At 44.4% G+C, this 14,254-nt stretch overlaps 2 protein-coding genes and 1 non-coding gene across 3 annotated transcripts; 2 read left to right on the top strand and 1 right to left on the bottom strand.

Moving 5' to 3' along the window:
* The first annotated feature begins 349 nt into the window (after positions 1–349).
* LOC124009496 (60S ribosomal protein L5-like) lies at positions 350–5,021 on the top strand. The gene is made up of 8 exons (XM_046321319.1): positions 350–609; positions 1,776–1,845; positions 2,423–2,538; positions 2,641–2,775; positions 3,331–3,533; positions 4,042–4,219; positions 4,525–4,613; positions 4,888–5,021. Exons 1-8 carry the CDS (start codon positions 607–609, stop codon positions 4,988–4,990), a joined length of 897 nt encoding a protein of 298 aa, XP_046177275.1. The 5' UTR covers positions 350–606; the 3' UTR covers positions 4,991–5,021.
* On the top strand, positions 3,728–3,851 carry LOC124010268. Its single transcript, XR_006834404.1, has one exon. It is a non-coding gene; the product is annotated as a small nucleolar RNA SNORA26 (small nucleolar RNA).
* Positions 5,022–5,274: 253 nt separating the features above from the next.
* LOC124009495 (divergent protein kinase domain 1A-like) lies at positions 5,275–13,465 on the bottom strand. The gene is made up of 5 exons (XM_046321318.1): positions 13,125–13,465; positions 8,685–8,819; positions 8,287–8,394; positions 7,770–7,946; positions 5,275–7,561 (listed from the first exon to the last, which is right to left on the bottom strand). Exons 1-5 carry the CDS (start codon positions 13,176–13,178, stop codon positions 6,749–6,751), a joined length of 1,287 nt encoding a protein of 428 aa, XP_046177274.1. The 5' UTR covers positions 13,179–13,465; the 3' UTR covers positions 5,275–6,748.
* Between the last annotated feature and the right edge of the window lie 789 nt (positions 13,466–14,254).

The following is a 14,254-nucleotide window of genomic DNA, read 5'->3' as shown; positions in this document are numbered from 1 at the left end:
CCATACAAAATGGGTTTATCTCCCGCGGACAGATTTTGGGCGAAATAAATCCCCTCCGATTGAGACAGGCTGAATCTGGTTGATTTTGATATTGGTGGGATTCGTTTTGCATGACCCGGTACCCCGGTTGAGCTGAGTTTGCTAATTTTAGACCGTTCCCTTGGCCCTTAAGTGAAGGTTTTACGCACCTAGTGCACCGGGAAATGCAAAAATAAACACCATTTTTACTATTATCACATCAGGGCGGGATGATCGAGTGACGAATTTTCGGGCAAGGGCGGTCCATTTAAAACCCATTCCTTCCTCCCTCGCCCTGCACACACGTCAGACGCCATGTAAAACTCATTAGATGTGTCCACCTAATTTGAGGGTTGAGGGTATATGGTGTTTCTTTTAAAGTGTTTGGAATGCACTAAAGTCTGGGATTTCCCGAGACTAGGACGAATAAAATAATATTCATACAATTTTCCTCCCATCCAGTAGGTGGCGTGCTTTACCGTTTCTATTCATAGAAAGCTGTATCCTGTTTGCGACGTCAGCATTTTTGACCAACTCTGCAGCTATTCGGGAAGACTTTCAACTGTGAAGTTGGACATTTTTCAAAAAATGGTCAGTAATTTTGTCATAATATGATGACAATCCTAAACATGTTCCTCGTATACATGTAATATGCATTGTCATGTCGGATAGACGTTTCGTTGGAAATGGATGAGGGTGGATTTGTGCAGCATACTTTCGCGGGTTTGCTGTATGTTTACTGCAGGCGAGGTTCCAGCGTGGCGATATGGCGCTCAAAGGCCTACCTCAACATTTCCAATGTCAGCCTAAATGCTGTGTTTAGATGGTACGAGGTAGACGGCAAACCAGATGTCATTGTTTAAGCCTGGCGGTGAATTCCGTCAGCCTCCACGGTAAACAGGACTAAAATAATTCAACTTTTGCCTTCGCGTTGTTTTCTGCCTGATTTTGTACTGTGTACTGAAATCACTAAAGTAATGCATACAGTCGTGCTAGTTTTACTTTTGCCCTCAACCAAAAAAGAAATGGAACAAGAAGAAAGTTTCTGCCGAGGTGCACTTTGAAGATGCTACAACAGTCCACATGTGCAGGGAAAACTTGTAATAACGAATAGAAAGACAAGACGACCCCATAGTAGAATAGTCTATATTTTTACCTAGTGGGCATGTTGTATTCTCAGAGAAATATTAATCTAATTATGAGTGCAATAGGGAGGGAAACGTGTGTTCGTACAAGCAGTCAATGCACAACTATTCGTTACTGTCGCAGTTTTAATGACATGTGTTAAGGTGGGGATCCCGTCTTCCGTTTCTAATATCCACGCGAGCTGTACCATTTTTAAACTAGGAAGTCTTAGCGACAGCATGTTCAGTACATTATGCGTTGCAATTTGCGGTGACTTCATAGCGGAGAGTGGCGCTAAATATATAACGGGTCAATTGTAGACCAACTTGGGGTAAAACGCCACCCTACCTCAGTCATTTTGGAGTGACATAAATTGTGATGAGACTGATTACATTTTTTGTTGAGCAGGAGTAGTGGCAACTATTAAAGTGTTGGGGAGGTGACATTAAGTGGTTTGTGAGAAGCTCCTGCATATTATCCTCGGTGGGGTTTGGCCTACATTATATTCATTGTGCTTATGCACATTATTTGGGGCCCAGACTGCAGAAATGTGTATTGCATGTTAGCTGACACGCCTGAACCATTCGCCAGAAGTCTGCAATGGCAGCTGTCTCACCTCTTTCTCTCTACAGGGCTTTGTGAAAGTCGTTAAAAGTAAGGCCTACTTCAAGAGATACCAGGTGAAGTTCAGGAGAAGGCGAGGTACATTTGTCTTGATATGTAATGCACATTCACGCACCCTTTTATGTATCATATTCTCTCCAACTTCTGGCTGCGATTCAAACTCAAAAGACACACCCTATTTGTCTTTGGTACAAATTATTAGCCAAGCAAGGGAAGTTTGCAATGTAAGCCCCTCAGTCCTAGTTTTTAATGGAGTTTGCAAGTGTACAATTATGTACACTTCGGGCGACAAATTTCCGGGCAAGGGTGGTCCATTTAAAATTCACTTGCCCCGAGGGGAGAGGGTGTGTCTGTTAAGTGTTTGGAATGCAGCCACCGACTAAATAGAATGGAGAATAAACATGTGTTTATTTTTATGACAAATGTACTAACCAGTTGTCTGAATGTGATAAATTCGCTGCTTCTTGATGATGATCCCAAGATCTCTGAGCAGATTGTAGTTGGTCCTTCATTTGCGACGGCTGATGTTTTTTTGTTCTTTCAAGACGGGGCTGAGAGAAGCGAGATGAATGAAGTGCTGAAGATAAACAGTCAAGTGATTGGCTGATTCTGGCATACTAGCCAGTTGTGTGTTTGGTGTGATTGTCTTTGACAGAGGGGAAGACTGACTACTTTGCCCGTAAGCGCCTGGTCATACAAGACAAGAACAAGTACAACACTCCCAAGTACAGGATGATCGTGAGGTTCTCCAACAGAGATATCTGCTGTCAGGTGAGTGCAGTGTGCAGGCTTTTGTCCCTGCCCAGCTCTAAGAATCTTGGTAAACATTTTTTTTACCACATCCAGACCCTCACCACTTCTCTCTTGTTTCAGATTGCTTATGCCAAGATTGAGGGTGACCAGATTGTCAGTGCCGCCTACTCCCATGAACTGCCAAAGTACGGCATCACAGTGGGACTGACAAACTATGCTGCAGCCTACTGCACAGGCCTACTGCTGGCTCGCAGGGTAAGGGACACACACATACTGTATGCATACACACGCCTCGCGCTCATACACATAGAGGAATGCATAGCTGCATTCACACACCTGTGGCAATCCTATAGATACACATACGCAAGCGTGCACACTTGCGCAAAAAAAATGTTCTCGTGTTTTCATGTGGAAGCTGGTTGACGTCACTGTAATAGAACTGGAATGACTTCATCCTGCGTAAAGTTGTTTGTCAGGGTATTGTTGGCACCTGTGTAGCCATTCATCTGCACTGGCAAATTAATTGATTTTAAAAATTAAAACCTACCACTGCATCCTGTACCAGTATCATTATGCTGAGAAGGGAAGACCGATCTGTGTGTACAGTTTTCTGAAGCGTATCATTTTCTCTAATACTTTTTTTCCCGCGGAAACCTGTGACGCTGGTATGGGGATATTCTTTACCTGCTTTTACAGTCGTGTGGCCTCCCGTCTATCATTGAATGCAATTAATTTCAGTATGGCAAGCTACTATTTGAGGACATACATTTGCATTTCTCTAATGAAACATCGTTCTCTCTCGCTCCTCAGCTGCTGAACAAGTTTGGTCTGGACCCGGTGTATGAGGGCCAGGTGGAGGTGACGGGAGATGAGTTCAACGTGGAGAGTATAGACGGCCAGCCGGGGGCCTTCACATGTTTTCTAGACGCCGGGCTTGCCAGGACGTCGACGGGCAACAAAGTGTTCGGAGCACTAAAGGGTGCTGTCGGCGGTGGCCTCTCAATTCCTCACAGGTTAGTGCAGGTTGAAGCTGAGCACTAAAGGTGGCCTCTCAAATCCTCACAGGTTAGTGCAGGTTGAAGCTGAGCACTAAAGGTGGCCTCTCAATTCCTCACAGGTTAGTGCAGGTTGAAGCTGAGCACTAAAGGTGGCCTCTCAATTCCTCACAGTTTAGTGCAGGTTGAAGCTGAACATGGATTCCCCTTTTTTGTCCATCTAGGACTTGAAATGTTCTATATGACCAACACAGAGGGGTAAAGCATTATAGTTCTCTCATAAACCTGTAGTGAAGGCTGAACACCTCACTGCGGATCCTGTCGGGAGATACAAAATGTGTCCACGTCTCTTCTCTTGCGCTTTATCGGGAAAATGTTTGCCCAAAACTAGACTATCAATTCTGCAATAAGACTTTGTTATTTTAAAATGTGATTATGGAAAGAAAAAAATTATGACTACCGGTATTCAAAGTCACTGTACACTAAATCAACCAAAGTAATCGGTGTGGTGCTTCTCGCTCCTCAGCACAAAACGTTTCCCAGGCTATGACATGGAGAGCAAAGAGTTCAACGCAGAGATGCATCGCAAACACATCATGGGCATGAACGTGTCGGACTACATGAGCTACCTGATGGAGGAGGACGAAGACTCCTACAAGAAACAGTTCTCCCGCTTCATAAAGAACGGCGTCACGCCAGACACGGTAAGGCCGTTTTACAGCTCAGACATTAGTGACGGAGAAGCCTGTACTCCACATCCTGTAATGGGAGAGTAAATCAGTTGGTTTGGCAACTCTTATTGAAATTAGCTGCTTCTTGATGATGATCCCAAGATCTCTGAGCAGATTGTAGTTGGTCCTTCATTTGCGACGGCTGATGTTTTTTTGTTCTTTCAAGACGGGGCTGAGAGAAGCGAGATTAATTACCAGATAATGCTGAAGGGCTGTTGGTTTTCTGTGGACCCTGGTCCTGGACTGTTTACCTCCGCCTGAACCATGTGTTCTTTCAGGTAGAGCAGATGTACAAGAAAGCACACGCCGCCATTAGAGAGAACCCAGTCCACGAAAAGAAACCCAAAAAAGACGTCAAAAAGAAGAGGTGGGTTTGGTACACCGTTTCTGGCTTTACACTTGGGAACATTTGCATATTGTGCATTGGGGTAGTGCTTCTTTATGATGATACGAAGTATGCTGAGCAAAATGTAGTTGGTCCTTCATTTGCAACAGCTGATGTCCATTGTCCTTTCAAGACGGGGCTGAGAGAAGCGACTGTATATTGTAGTTCCACTGGTAGTGTCAATATTGAGCTATCGGCCTTTAATCTCATTCGCTGTGCTGATGGTTAATGGGGATATTGTTTTTTTTTGTCACAGGTGGAACCGCGCCAAACTCTCGTTGGCACAGAGAAAGGACCGCGTTGCCCAGAAAAAGGCCAGCTTTCTACGAGCACAGGAAGCAGATGCGGCGGATGGTTAGACCACTGGCTTAATAAATGTATTGCAAACGACTTTGTTTCACCGTCACTTTGCTCCCTGCGGAGGCACCGTCCTGGCAGTTTGCGAGAATGGCTTCCTGTATACTGCAGTTTTTATATTTGAGGGAAATTCTGGTGTGATTGAATGAGTTGATTTAGCAGGTTATCCCACACATTCCATTTTTAACATCCTTTATAAACCTTTGTTAGTCTGCATATTTTTTTCCATACTCACTGCACAGACGGTCAGGATAATCCACTCTCAACTTGACTGAGACCACAGTGGTGAGTGGTATGTGGTTTTTATTGTGCAAAATCATGCTGGTTCAAACTTCAAGGTAAACATACATCTACATTGCAATTCATCCCTCAACTGAAGGTCACAGCTGCATTTAACTCCTTCAGAATCCACATCGGACTGGGTTTCCATTTTAAAAGATGTACAGTTTGAGCTTAAGGATGTAGAAACGGCAAGTCAAATGTAGTTCATGTACTCTACCTCAAGTGGAAGATAACAAGTCTGGTGTTTTCAGCATGATCTCTATCTAGCTTGTACAGAATATGGCACTAGGATGCTACATAGTGGAAATGACAAATGTACACGGTATGCAAACTGGCATTTATCAGAGGGTGTAGAAGAGACTTATTAGTCCAGTTTTGATGCAGCACTGCTATATGCCAATGCAAATCATCAAGTGAGGAAGGGTGGTGAAACGTCCAGCAAAGTGGATGACTCCATGGGGTGTGTCCCAGTATCTGACCTCCTGAAGTATACACTCGTTCCACTACTTCCCATGAATCTAAAAGCAAAGGATCAGTCAAGGTATGGACAAACTGGTAATACTGGTCATTTCAAAACATGGCAGGAAAGATTGGGACAAAGCCGTAGACTTGTATACGCTTTCCTCAGATATTTTGGTCACATTGTCTTCATGTAATGTGCAAGTGTAGTTCATACTATCGCTTCAAAATGTTCCATGAGCTCCTTCATAAACAGCAAATATCTCTACAGTTTCCCAGCATCCTGAATATGAATTGTGGTAGTCCATTCGTCCAACGACCCATGTCTAGATTTAATCGGATCAAGCTTTAACCAGCGATAGCCGCATAGCTAATGTTTTGACGGTGTCTTGAGGTGGAGCTGTCAAATCGGTGAGCGGCTGCTTTCGATTGTCATGAAGCCACTCGCGTTAGAAGTTCAGAGCGAGAAAGTGTAGGCTATATAGAAATGATGCTCAAATTCAAAATCATTCATCCGTCTAATCGAGGTGTAGACTAAATCTGAAATTAGTGTTTTCATTAAAAGGAAAAAATTTATCTCCAGCACCACGCCAACATCAAAATGTGAAAATGGCACATTTGTTGCTTAGTCATTTAAAAAAAGGAAGATTTCCAATGACAACCAATTAGTAGGCAATGTCTATAATGGTTAAAATTACACGACGCTCACCGATGTCACTGGAAACACTTTTTCTTCCTCTGTTTTACTACAAAACAAAGTTGTGAAAAAAGCTTTCTAAAAAGGTAGTTCCACATCAATTTCCTTTCAAATAGGTATGCCAGGAGCCGCTTGTGGGTTTGACAGCTCTAATGCAGTTACACCGCCAAAACAACTGCTATGCAACATAAAAACGGGTGGTAGATAACACAATATAGTCTTGAATGAACAATCCACCAAAAGTGGTTGAGTTTTTAGAAATACTTTCCTCAAAGGCTCCTCTAACCAAGCCAATGTGCCAGTAGCAGACTTGTCAATTACATCATGAGTCTTTAGTATGAGAGATCTGTCTCCACAGCAGAGCTTTGAGGTTGTTCAGGATGAGCGAGTGTTCCATGTCCATCTGGCCCGCTGAACCCCTGAGGGCCATGCAGGCATACAGCTGCCTCTCTAGCTCCTCCCTCAGCTCCGACGGTGTTCCCCTCAGGAGGTAGTCCCTCAGAGCCCTGCACGCCTTGGCCAGGTTGGGCTGGGTCACCTCCTCCCTGCATCGTTTCTGAGCCACGTCGCACGACGTCCGGCAGTCCGCCCCAAACAAGCAGTCGTCGTCCTTCTCGCAGTGCAGCGCGCGCATGGTTCGCCTGAACGCGTCCTCAGAGACGATGGCCCGCGGGTCAGTGAGGCGGAGGTCGTGGCGGTCCGTGTAGCCGAAGTGGCCGGCGCTCAGGTCGCACATGAGGAAGCTGCCGTAGTTGCCGTGGAAGATGTCCTCCACCAGCTCCAGGAGACCCATGGAGATCTTGGCTTTGCGGGGCCACGAGGGGGTGAACCACTGGTCCATGCTGCGTCGGGCCCCACTGGGGACCCAGGCCTCCAGGGGCCAGGGGAGGCTGACACCGTAAAGGGGGCCATAGGGTACCCTCTCGGTCACGTACAGGTCTCCACAGAAGCCCATCAGACGAGGGGTGTGGCCCCGTTCCTGGAGGAGCAGGCCCAGCAGCACCTCGTCCAACTGGAGAAGAGCCCAGGCCGAACGGGCCTCTGGGAGCGAGACGTGGCCGTCCTTGTTGCCGTCGGCGACGCTGAGTATTTGGGTCACCAGGCTGGCCAGATTAGCTTGCTCGCCCAGTTTTGACTGGAGATGGGAGAGAAAGTGGGAGGAAGGACATAGAGGTTTAGCTGGTATCCTCTATAAACTATACAGATTTCTGGTAAAAATGTTGGTACAATAAATAACCAAAGCATCAAAGGACTTCGATGGAGACAAAAACTCATGTCAAAACGGTATGCTGATTATTTGCGACAGCATCTGCTGAAGTCAAAAGCGGCAATAGTTCCAAGACCTTGAGGTGATTGAAGACCATCTCTCGGAACTTCTCCACAGACGTTCCGCGGGTGGGTTTGTCGAAGACTGCGGCCTCTCTCCGGGGCTCCGGCTCCTCTCCGAGCTCATAGTGCAGCACCTCCCCCACCTGGCAGCGGATCACCCCGTCCACGTCACCCCAGCCACCTGTGTACACCTGAGAGCCCCAGGCAAGAGGGACAACCAGAGAGTGGCATTACATTATTTATACACCTACAGTCGATAAGAAAAACTGATGGTACTGGATTATTGTCCTGAACTGACGGTGCATAGAAATACTGTAGTGAACTTCTACTGAAGACACCACGCCCTTCAATAAAACCATTGGCCACATACAGGAACTTGCTGAAGCGCCTTCTTGAGTCAACATTAGGGCTGTAGGTCCGGGTCCTAGGTTGATGCACTGATCTAAGGTTGGTTTTTACTGATCCTGGACCTGTACTTGGTACAGACCAAGACAACAGCTCAGAGGTAGGGTGCACGGTCTGTTACCACACCTGGTTGTTGGGGCTGGTGGAGAGGCACCTGCCCAGGTAGAGGGTGTCTTTGTCACAAAGGCTGCTGCAGGCCGAGCCGTCAATGATGCCTCTCCTGTATTTGTCACACTGGGGGAGCAGTGGACATGGGTCGGTGTTAGTCTCTCTCTCCATTGCCTTTACTCTACAACAGTACACCAGATTTTACAAAGTGAGATCTATAGAGGGCGGACCACTTGTGACGATGCTGTGAGATGCGTGCGCCCCCCCACACACACGCAGTGTTGTCATACCAATCTGGCTCCACTGCCTGTTCAAAACACTCCTCCTGTCTATCAATAAATACAGCAAAATGTGTAAAGGACAACAACAACAAAAACAAAGTGGATCATGGATATGACCGATGTGTCCGTACTCACTATGGCGTTCTTGCACTCGTGTCCTCTGCACAGCTCGGTGTAGTTAGAATACTGGACATAGATCACCCAGCCCCCAACAAACACCGTCAGCCAGGTGAGGAACAGGTATTTCACCCGCACAAAGGAGATGCGAGCCTACAGGGGTCAAACAGAGCAAACTGGGTTAGTTGGTTACTTTATTCTTCGCCTTCCCTTTCAAAATGCATAAGCATGCACCAATGCATCAATGAGTAGAGCATTAAGTGCACAATGTTTAACCACCATGTTCAATCTACCACATCGTGTTGTAAAATAGTGTGCCGAGTCCCCCCGCCCTACACAGTACGACACCACTCCATCTAATTCTAAAGTGCAGTTGTCAGTAAGCGTTCGATTTTCATCTGAAATGGCGTCTTTTTCGTTAATGGCGTGAGTTGAGTGAGGTTTTCAGTTAGGATTCTGGACTTTTAACGGTACACATTCACATGCATCTACAAACGAATGGAGAGCGAGAGAGAGAACAAACCCCTATTGTGCCGTGAGAGTCAAAAAATGAGGCCAGCCTGGTCAATGGCGGTATACTAATTAGCGCTTCCTAATCAACACCGTCATGTGACCAACAACAGACAACCAGCGGTACTGTAGTTTCCACGGTGACAGTGGGGTTCACATAATCAAGCTATTGATCTCAACCACAGTGGTCCAACAATGACCCGTTGAGACTATAAACAAGAGTTCTGGGGCTAAGTGTTGGTTTGATCTTAACGTAACCAGACTCCAGACATGGTTCTAAATCAATTGAGTTACAGACCTAGGCTATAGGCTGTCACAGGCCTCATATCACATGACAAGATAACGAACGGCCCGGCCCGTGTGCAGTCAGATGCTTACGTTCCAATGTCCACACTAGCATACTCCCTATAATAGAATGCATGCCTAATCAGAGATCGACTGCCCTGCCAATAAATTGCATCATACTATGTGTGGATATTAAAACAGAATCAGAGTATGTCTGAGAGGTAAACTGTGACCAATAAGATACTTGTGAGGGGAAAGGGACAAATCACCTTTGATTTTCTCTAAGTGTTTCTAGTCAGGACTCTATGATCAAGCCTGGAGCTTAGAGCGGTGTTGTTTTGGGATGAGAAGAATAAGCTTGAACCATGAGGGAGTTATGGCTTAAAGGGGTTAGAGAGAGAGGGGCCTCCAGAGGTAGGACCAAGTCACTGTTGGTCGAGTCACAAGCCAGGCCTCATTCTACAGTGAGCAGTAAAGTATTGTTCTAACAGCAACATCTCTTCAGGAGGATGTAAAGTTAGAGAAAGTTCGGATTGAAATGTTGAGTAAAACAGATAGGATTGCCTGTCAGAAAGAACAAACAAAATCATATGGAGCGATTTAATCATATCTGCTCTACTTGTTCTATTTCTATCTGCAAATGTAATCATGTCTGCTCTACTTGTTCTAGTTCTATCTGCAATGTTCAGAGCATTTCACATCACTGAATACAGCAAAACATGGGAACATAATACAGTAAGAGATGGGGGGGAATCAAAACAGTTACATATTGGGATATTATTTTGACAATACATCATATCGTTTTGACAATATTGTAATATTATTTTTGCACTAGTTGCCTGAATGTTTGCACCAAATGCCAGTATATTCCCTTCTTAGCTAGTTCTCCATTTTCTTTTTTTTAAAGGGAGCCAATTTGTTTTCAGAACTTTTATTTCCATGACTAATCAAAACTTGTTTTCTCAGGCTCTCTCGTCTCTTTGTAGTAGTGAGCAATATGTTTGGAAAATTGAATCGCCATAAAATCACAGTACTGAATCGCAACACATATAGAATCGTGAGAATTGCAATACATATCCTATCAGCACCTAAGTATGGTTATAATATCGTATCATGAGGTCCCTGGCAATTACAAGCCCTAAATACAATCATGTGCTATTGAATGCACTCAACATACTGCAAAAGAAAGTCCTCTAAAATGTATTCTGTGGTTTGAATAAGTTACATATTATATAAGTCTATTACATATTTAACAAAAACATTGGGCTCCCAGGTGGCGCAGCAGTCTAAGGCAGTCTCAGTGCTAGAGGTGTCAATAGAGACCCTGGTTCAATTCCAGGCTGTATCACAACCAGCTGTGATTGGGAGTCTCATAGGGCGGCGCACAATTGGCCCAGCGTCATCCGGGTTTGGCGGGTAGTCATTGTAAATAAGAATTTGTTCTTAACTGACTTGCCTAGTTAAATAGATGTTAAATTATAATAATAAGCATGTCAGACATTGAGAGCAATGTCAACATTACCATAGTGATGGATTGGGAACCATTGTAATAGGCTGTGCATCACTGGCCAGAGTCACATCCAAGCCAAATATAATTTTTTACATTCTATCCAACCCAAAACAGACAGACACACTCACAGCGCGTGTTCCGTGCATTAGTGCATATGGTCCGTCTCTCCCTCTTCCCACTAAGCCTCTTATGGTATAGGGCTAGGTTCCCCCATACATACATATATTTTAAAAAATTCACTGTTGGACATAAAAGACTAAAAACACCAGGTAATCAGCTCCAAGTGATTTTAATTTTGGAAATCTGTACAAGTATTCCCACGCATAATAGAGAGACGTGACAGTATACAATTGTAAGCAAGGTTTGAAATTAATACGTTTTAGACAGATATTATATCCATTTTGGCTTCTACGTTCCGGCTCCCCGACCATCTGCGTAAGAAAAAGGCTGAATCTACACTAAACAAAAATGTAAACTGAAATAAAAGATCCCATAAATGTTCCATACGCACAAAAAGCAAATTTCTCTCAAAATGTTCCACAAATTTGTTTACATCCCTGTTAGTGAGAATTTCTCCTTTGCCAAGATAATCTATCCACCTGACAGGTGTGGCATATCAAGAAGCTGATTAACAGCATGATCATTACACAGGTTAACCTTGTGCTGGGGACAATAAAAGGTCACTCTAAAATGTGCAGTTTTGTCACAACACCACAGATGTCTCAAGTGTTAAGGGTGTGTGCAATTGGCATGCTTGACTGTAGGAATGTCCACCAGAGCTGTTGCCAAATAATTTAATGTTAATTTCTCTGCCACGTTGTATTAGAGAATTTAGCAGTATGTCAAACTGGCCTCACAACCGCAGACCAAGTGTATGGCGTTGTGAGGGTCAGCGGTTTGCCCCAAGGTGACGGTGGGGTGATGGTATTGGCAGGCATAAGCTACGGACAATGAACACAATTTAATTGTACCGATGGCAATTTCAAAGCACAGAGATACCGTGAAGAGATCCTGAGGTCCATTACCATGCCATTCATCCAACGCCATCATCTCATGTTTTAGCATGATATAATGCCCCATGTCGCAAGGATCTGTACACAATTCCTGGAAGCTGAAAATGTCCCAGTTCTTCCATGGCCTGCATACTCACTAGACATGACACCCATTGAGGATGTTTGGGATGCTATGGATCGACGTGTACGACAGCGTGTTCCAGTTCACGCCAATATCCAGCAACTTCGCAAAGCCATTCAAAGAGTGGGACAAAATTCGCCAGGCCATAATCAACAGCCTGATCAACTCTATGTGAAGGAGATGTGTCGCGCTGCATGAGGCAAATGGTGGTCACACCAGATACGGACTAGATTTCTGTTTCACGCCCTTACCTATTTTCTAAGGTATCTGTAACCAACAGTTGCATTACTTCATTATTCCCAGTCATGTGAAATCGATAGATTAGGGCCTAATGAATGTATTCCAATTGACTGATTTCCTTATATGAACTGTAACTCAGCGAACTCTTTTAAACTGTTGCATGTTGCGTTTGTATTTTTGTTCAGTTTTGTTGATGATCCCTGGTATATGGGAATTGCAGCCCCCCCCCCCCCCCCCAGTGCCCAATACTCTTGGTTCAGCCTTATTATCCAGCACAGCAGATCATTCCTGCCGCGGCACTGGATAAACAAACTGTTGCAGCTGCAGAATCACATATTCCACTGGTGGCCTCAGGCAAGGACAAAGGTGGTAGCCCAAATTAATTTGAGTACATTCAATAAGAGTGTATTAAGCTATATGTAATAAACTGTAGCATAATGCCCTAGTCCCATAACATAATAACAGGCCTAATTTATTTCTGCTAGTTCTTAGGGAGACTATTTTTCCAAACCAAATTGACGCATCTCATTGTAGCGTCAACAATTTCAGCATGCAAGAATATGCATCGCAGCCAAATGTTTTCTACCTCCATGAACTGCTGGTGTAGGCTACAATTAAATGAACATTTTAGTCCCGTCAGAATTGTAAGAGTCTGCACGAAAAAAATGCATACACTAGTTACAACAATCAATGACAGTAACCACACGGTGTCAATCTTATTGACTGCAAGCTCTGTCAATATAAAATGTGTAAAACGCGTTAGAATAGCACTGTTTTACCTGGAAAAAGAATGATTTCTTTATCCAGGCCCGTGGAAACAGACCTCTCGCCATCACAAAAATAGACCATCTCAATACGTGGAACTGCGAAAGAGAATCCAAATAAATGGAATGAAGCTGGAGCTCATGAAGAGACTGTCCGTGTTCGTAGGCTACACAATGTTCAGTTTCCAATGCGTTTTAAGCGCATTCTAGATTTCACAAAATATATTCTGACATCGAACATCTCCCGGTACCCAATTATTCTTAGTTCTCCATTTGTGTAGAGCCAAAGACCGGCTCCTTTACGCAGTTCACGGGTCTGGCAGCGCTGCTGTCTTGCTCGTGCAGCTGACCAGTAATTCTGCCAGCAGCACAACGAATGACGTCACGCTCATATGGTCATGAGAAAACCTTCAAAATAAAACCACACATTTCAAAATATTGCAATGTGGATAACTTGTTCAAAATATATTACATTTTAATCAATGGCCTGCAAGGAAAGGCAATTAGTAATTTGTGAAAACAAATACCAAATCTGGTTTAATTTCTTTTTTTTTAACCAACAATGAAAAAACACTATCGTTGACACTGGCATGTTAGGAATATTGGGCTGCAGGAAACTTTTCTACCGTTCTCAGCTAAAGTGGGGTGGAATATACTCAGTTGGGTCTCAAATATGTGTCGTTTTGGAGGGGGGACTGTGCCATACGTATCCTGTAATAGCCTGTACATGGGATACATATTGGCTTGTAGAGATAACTTTTCCAAGTTTTCCAGACTCAACCAAGTAATTCCAATAACATGCATTTGTGTATTTCTTTAAATACAGTCTACACAACAGCTTTCAACATACGATTATGTGTGTGTAAACTTTCAAAATAAATGATGCTGTGAATAAAACAATAAACAACAAAAAATAAAATGTCATTATTCACAGGCCTTCCTCTGACACCGCCTGGTATTGAGGTCCTGGATGGCAGGGAGCTTAGCCCCCAGTGATGCACTGGGCTGTACGCGCTATCCTCTATAGGGCCTTCCTCTGACACCGCCTGGTATTGAGGTCCTGGATGGCAGGGAGCTTAGCCCCCAGTGATGCACTGGGCTGTACGCGTATCCTCTATAGGGCCTTCCTCTGACACCGCCTGGTA

Source organism: Oncorhynchus gorbuscha, linkage group LG22 (genome assembly GCF_021184085.1).
Source record: "Oncorhynchus gorbuscha isolate QuinsamMale2020 ecotype Even-year linkage group LG22, OgorEven_v1.0, whole genome shotgun sequence".
NCBI lineage: Eukaryota > Metazoa > Chordata > Actinopteri > Salmoniformes > Salmonidae > Oncorhynchus > Oncorhynchus gorbuscha.
The sequence above is the reverse complement of the archived record's forward strand: the minus strand, read 5'-3'. Positions and strand labels throughout refer to the sequence as shown.

Bases quoted from the DNA above. Each gene is read 5' to 3' on its own strand.
- LOC124009496 (XM_046321319.1), top strand. The intron at 1,846-2,422 runs GTACATTTGTCT...TGTCTTTGACAG, and splicing joins GAAGTTCAGGAGAAGGCGAG to AGGGGAAGACTGACTACTTT. The intron at 4,614-4,887 runs GTGGGTTTGGTA...TTTTTGTCACAG, and splicing joins AAAGACGTCAAAAAGAAGAG to GTGGAACCGCGCCAAACTCT.
- LOC124009495 (XM_046321318.1), bottom strand. From the start codon at position 13,178: ATGGCGAGAGGTCTGTTTCCACGGGCCTGGATAAAGAAATCATTCTTT. The intron at 8,820-13,124 runs GTAAAACAGTGC...TGACCCCTGTAG, and splicing joins AGAAATCATTCTTTTTCCAG to GCTCGCATCTCCTTTGTGCG. The intron at 7,947-8,286 runs GTGTGGTAACAG...TGGGGCTCTCAG, and splicing joins CCACCAGCCCCAACAACCAG to GTGTACACAGGTGGCTGGGG.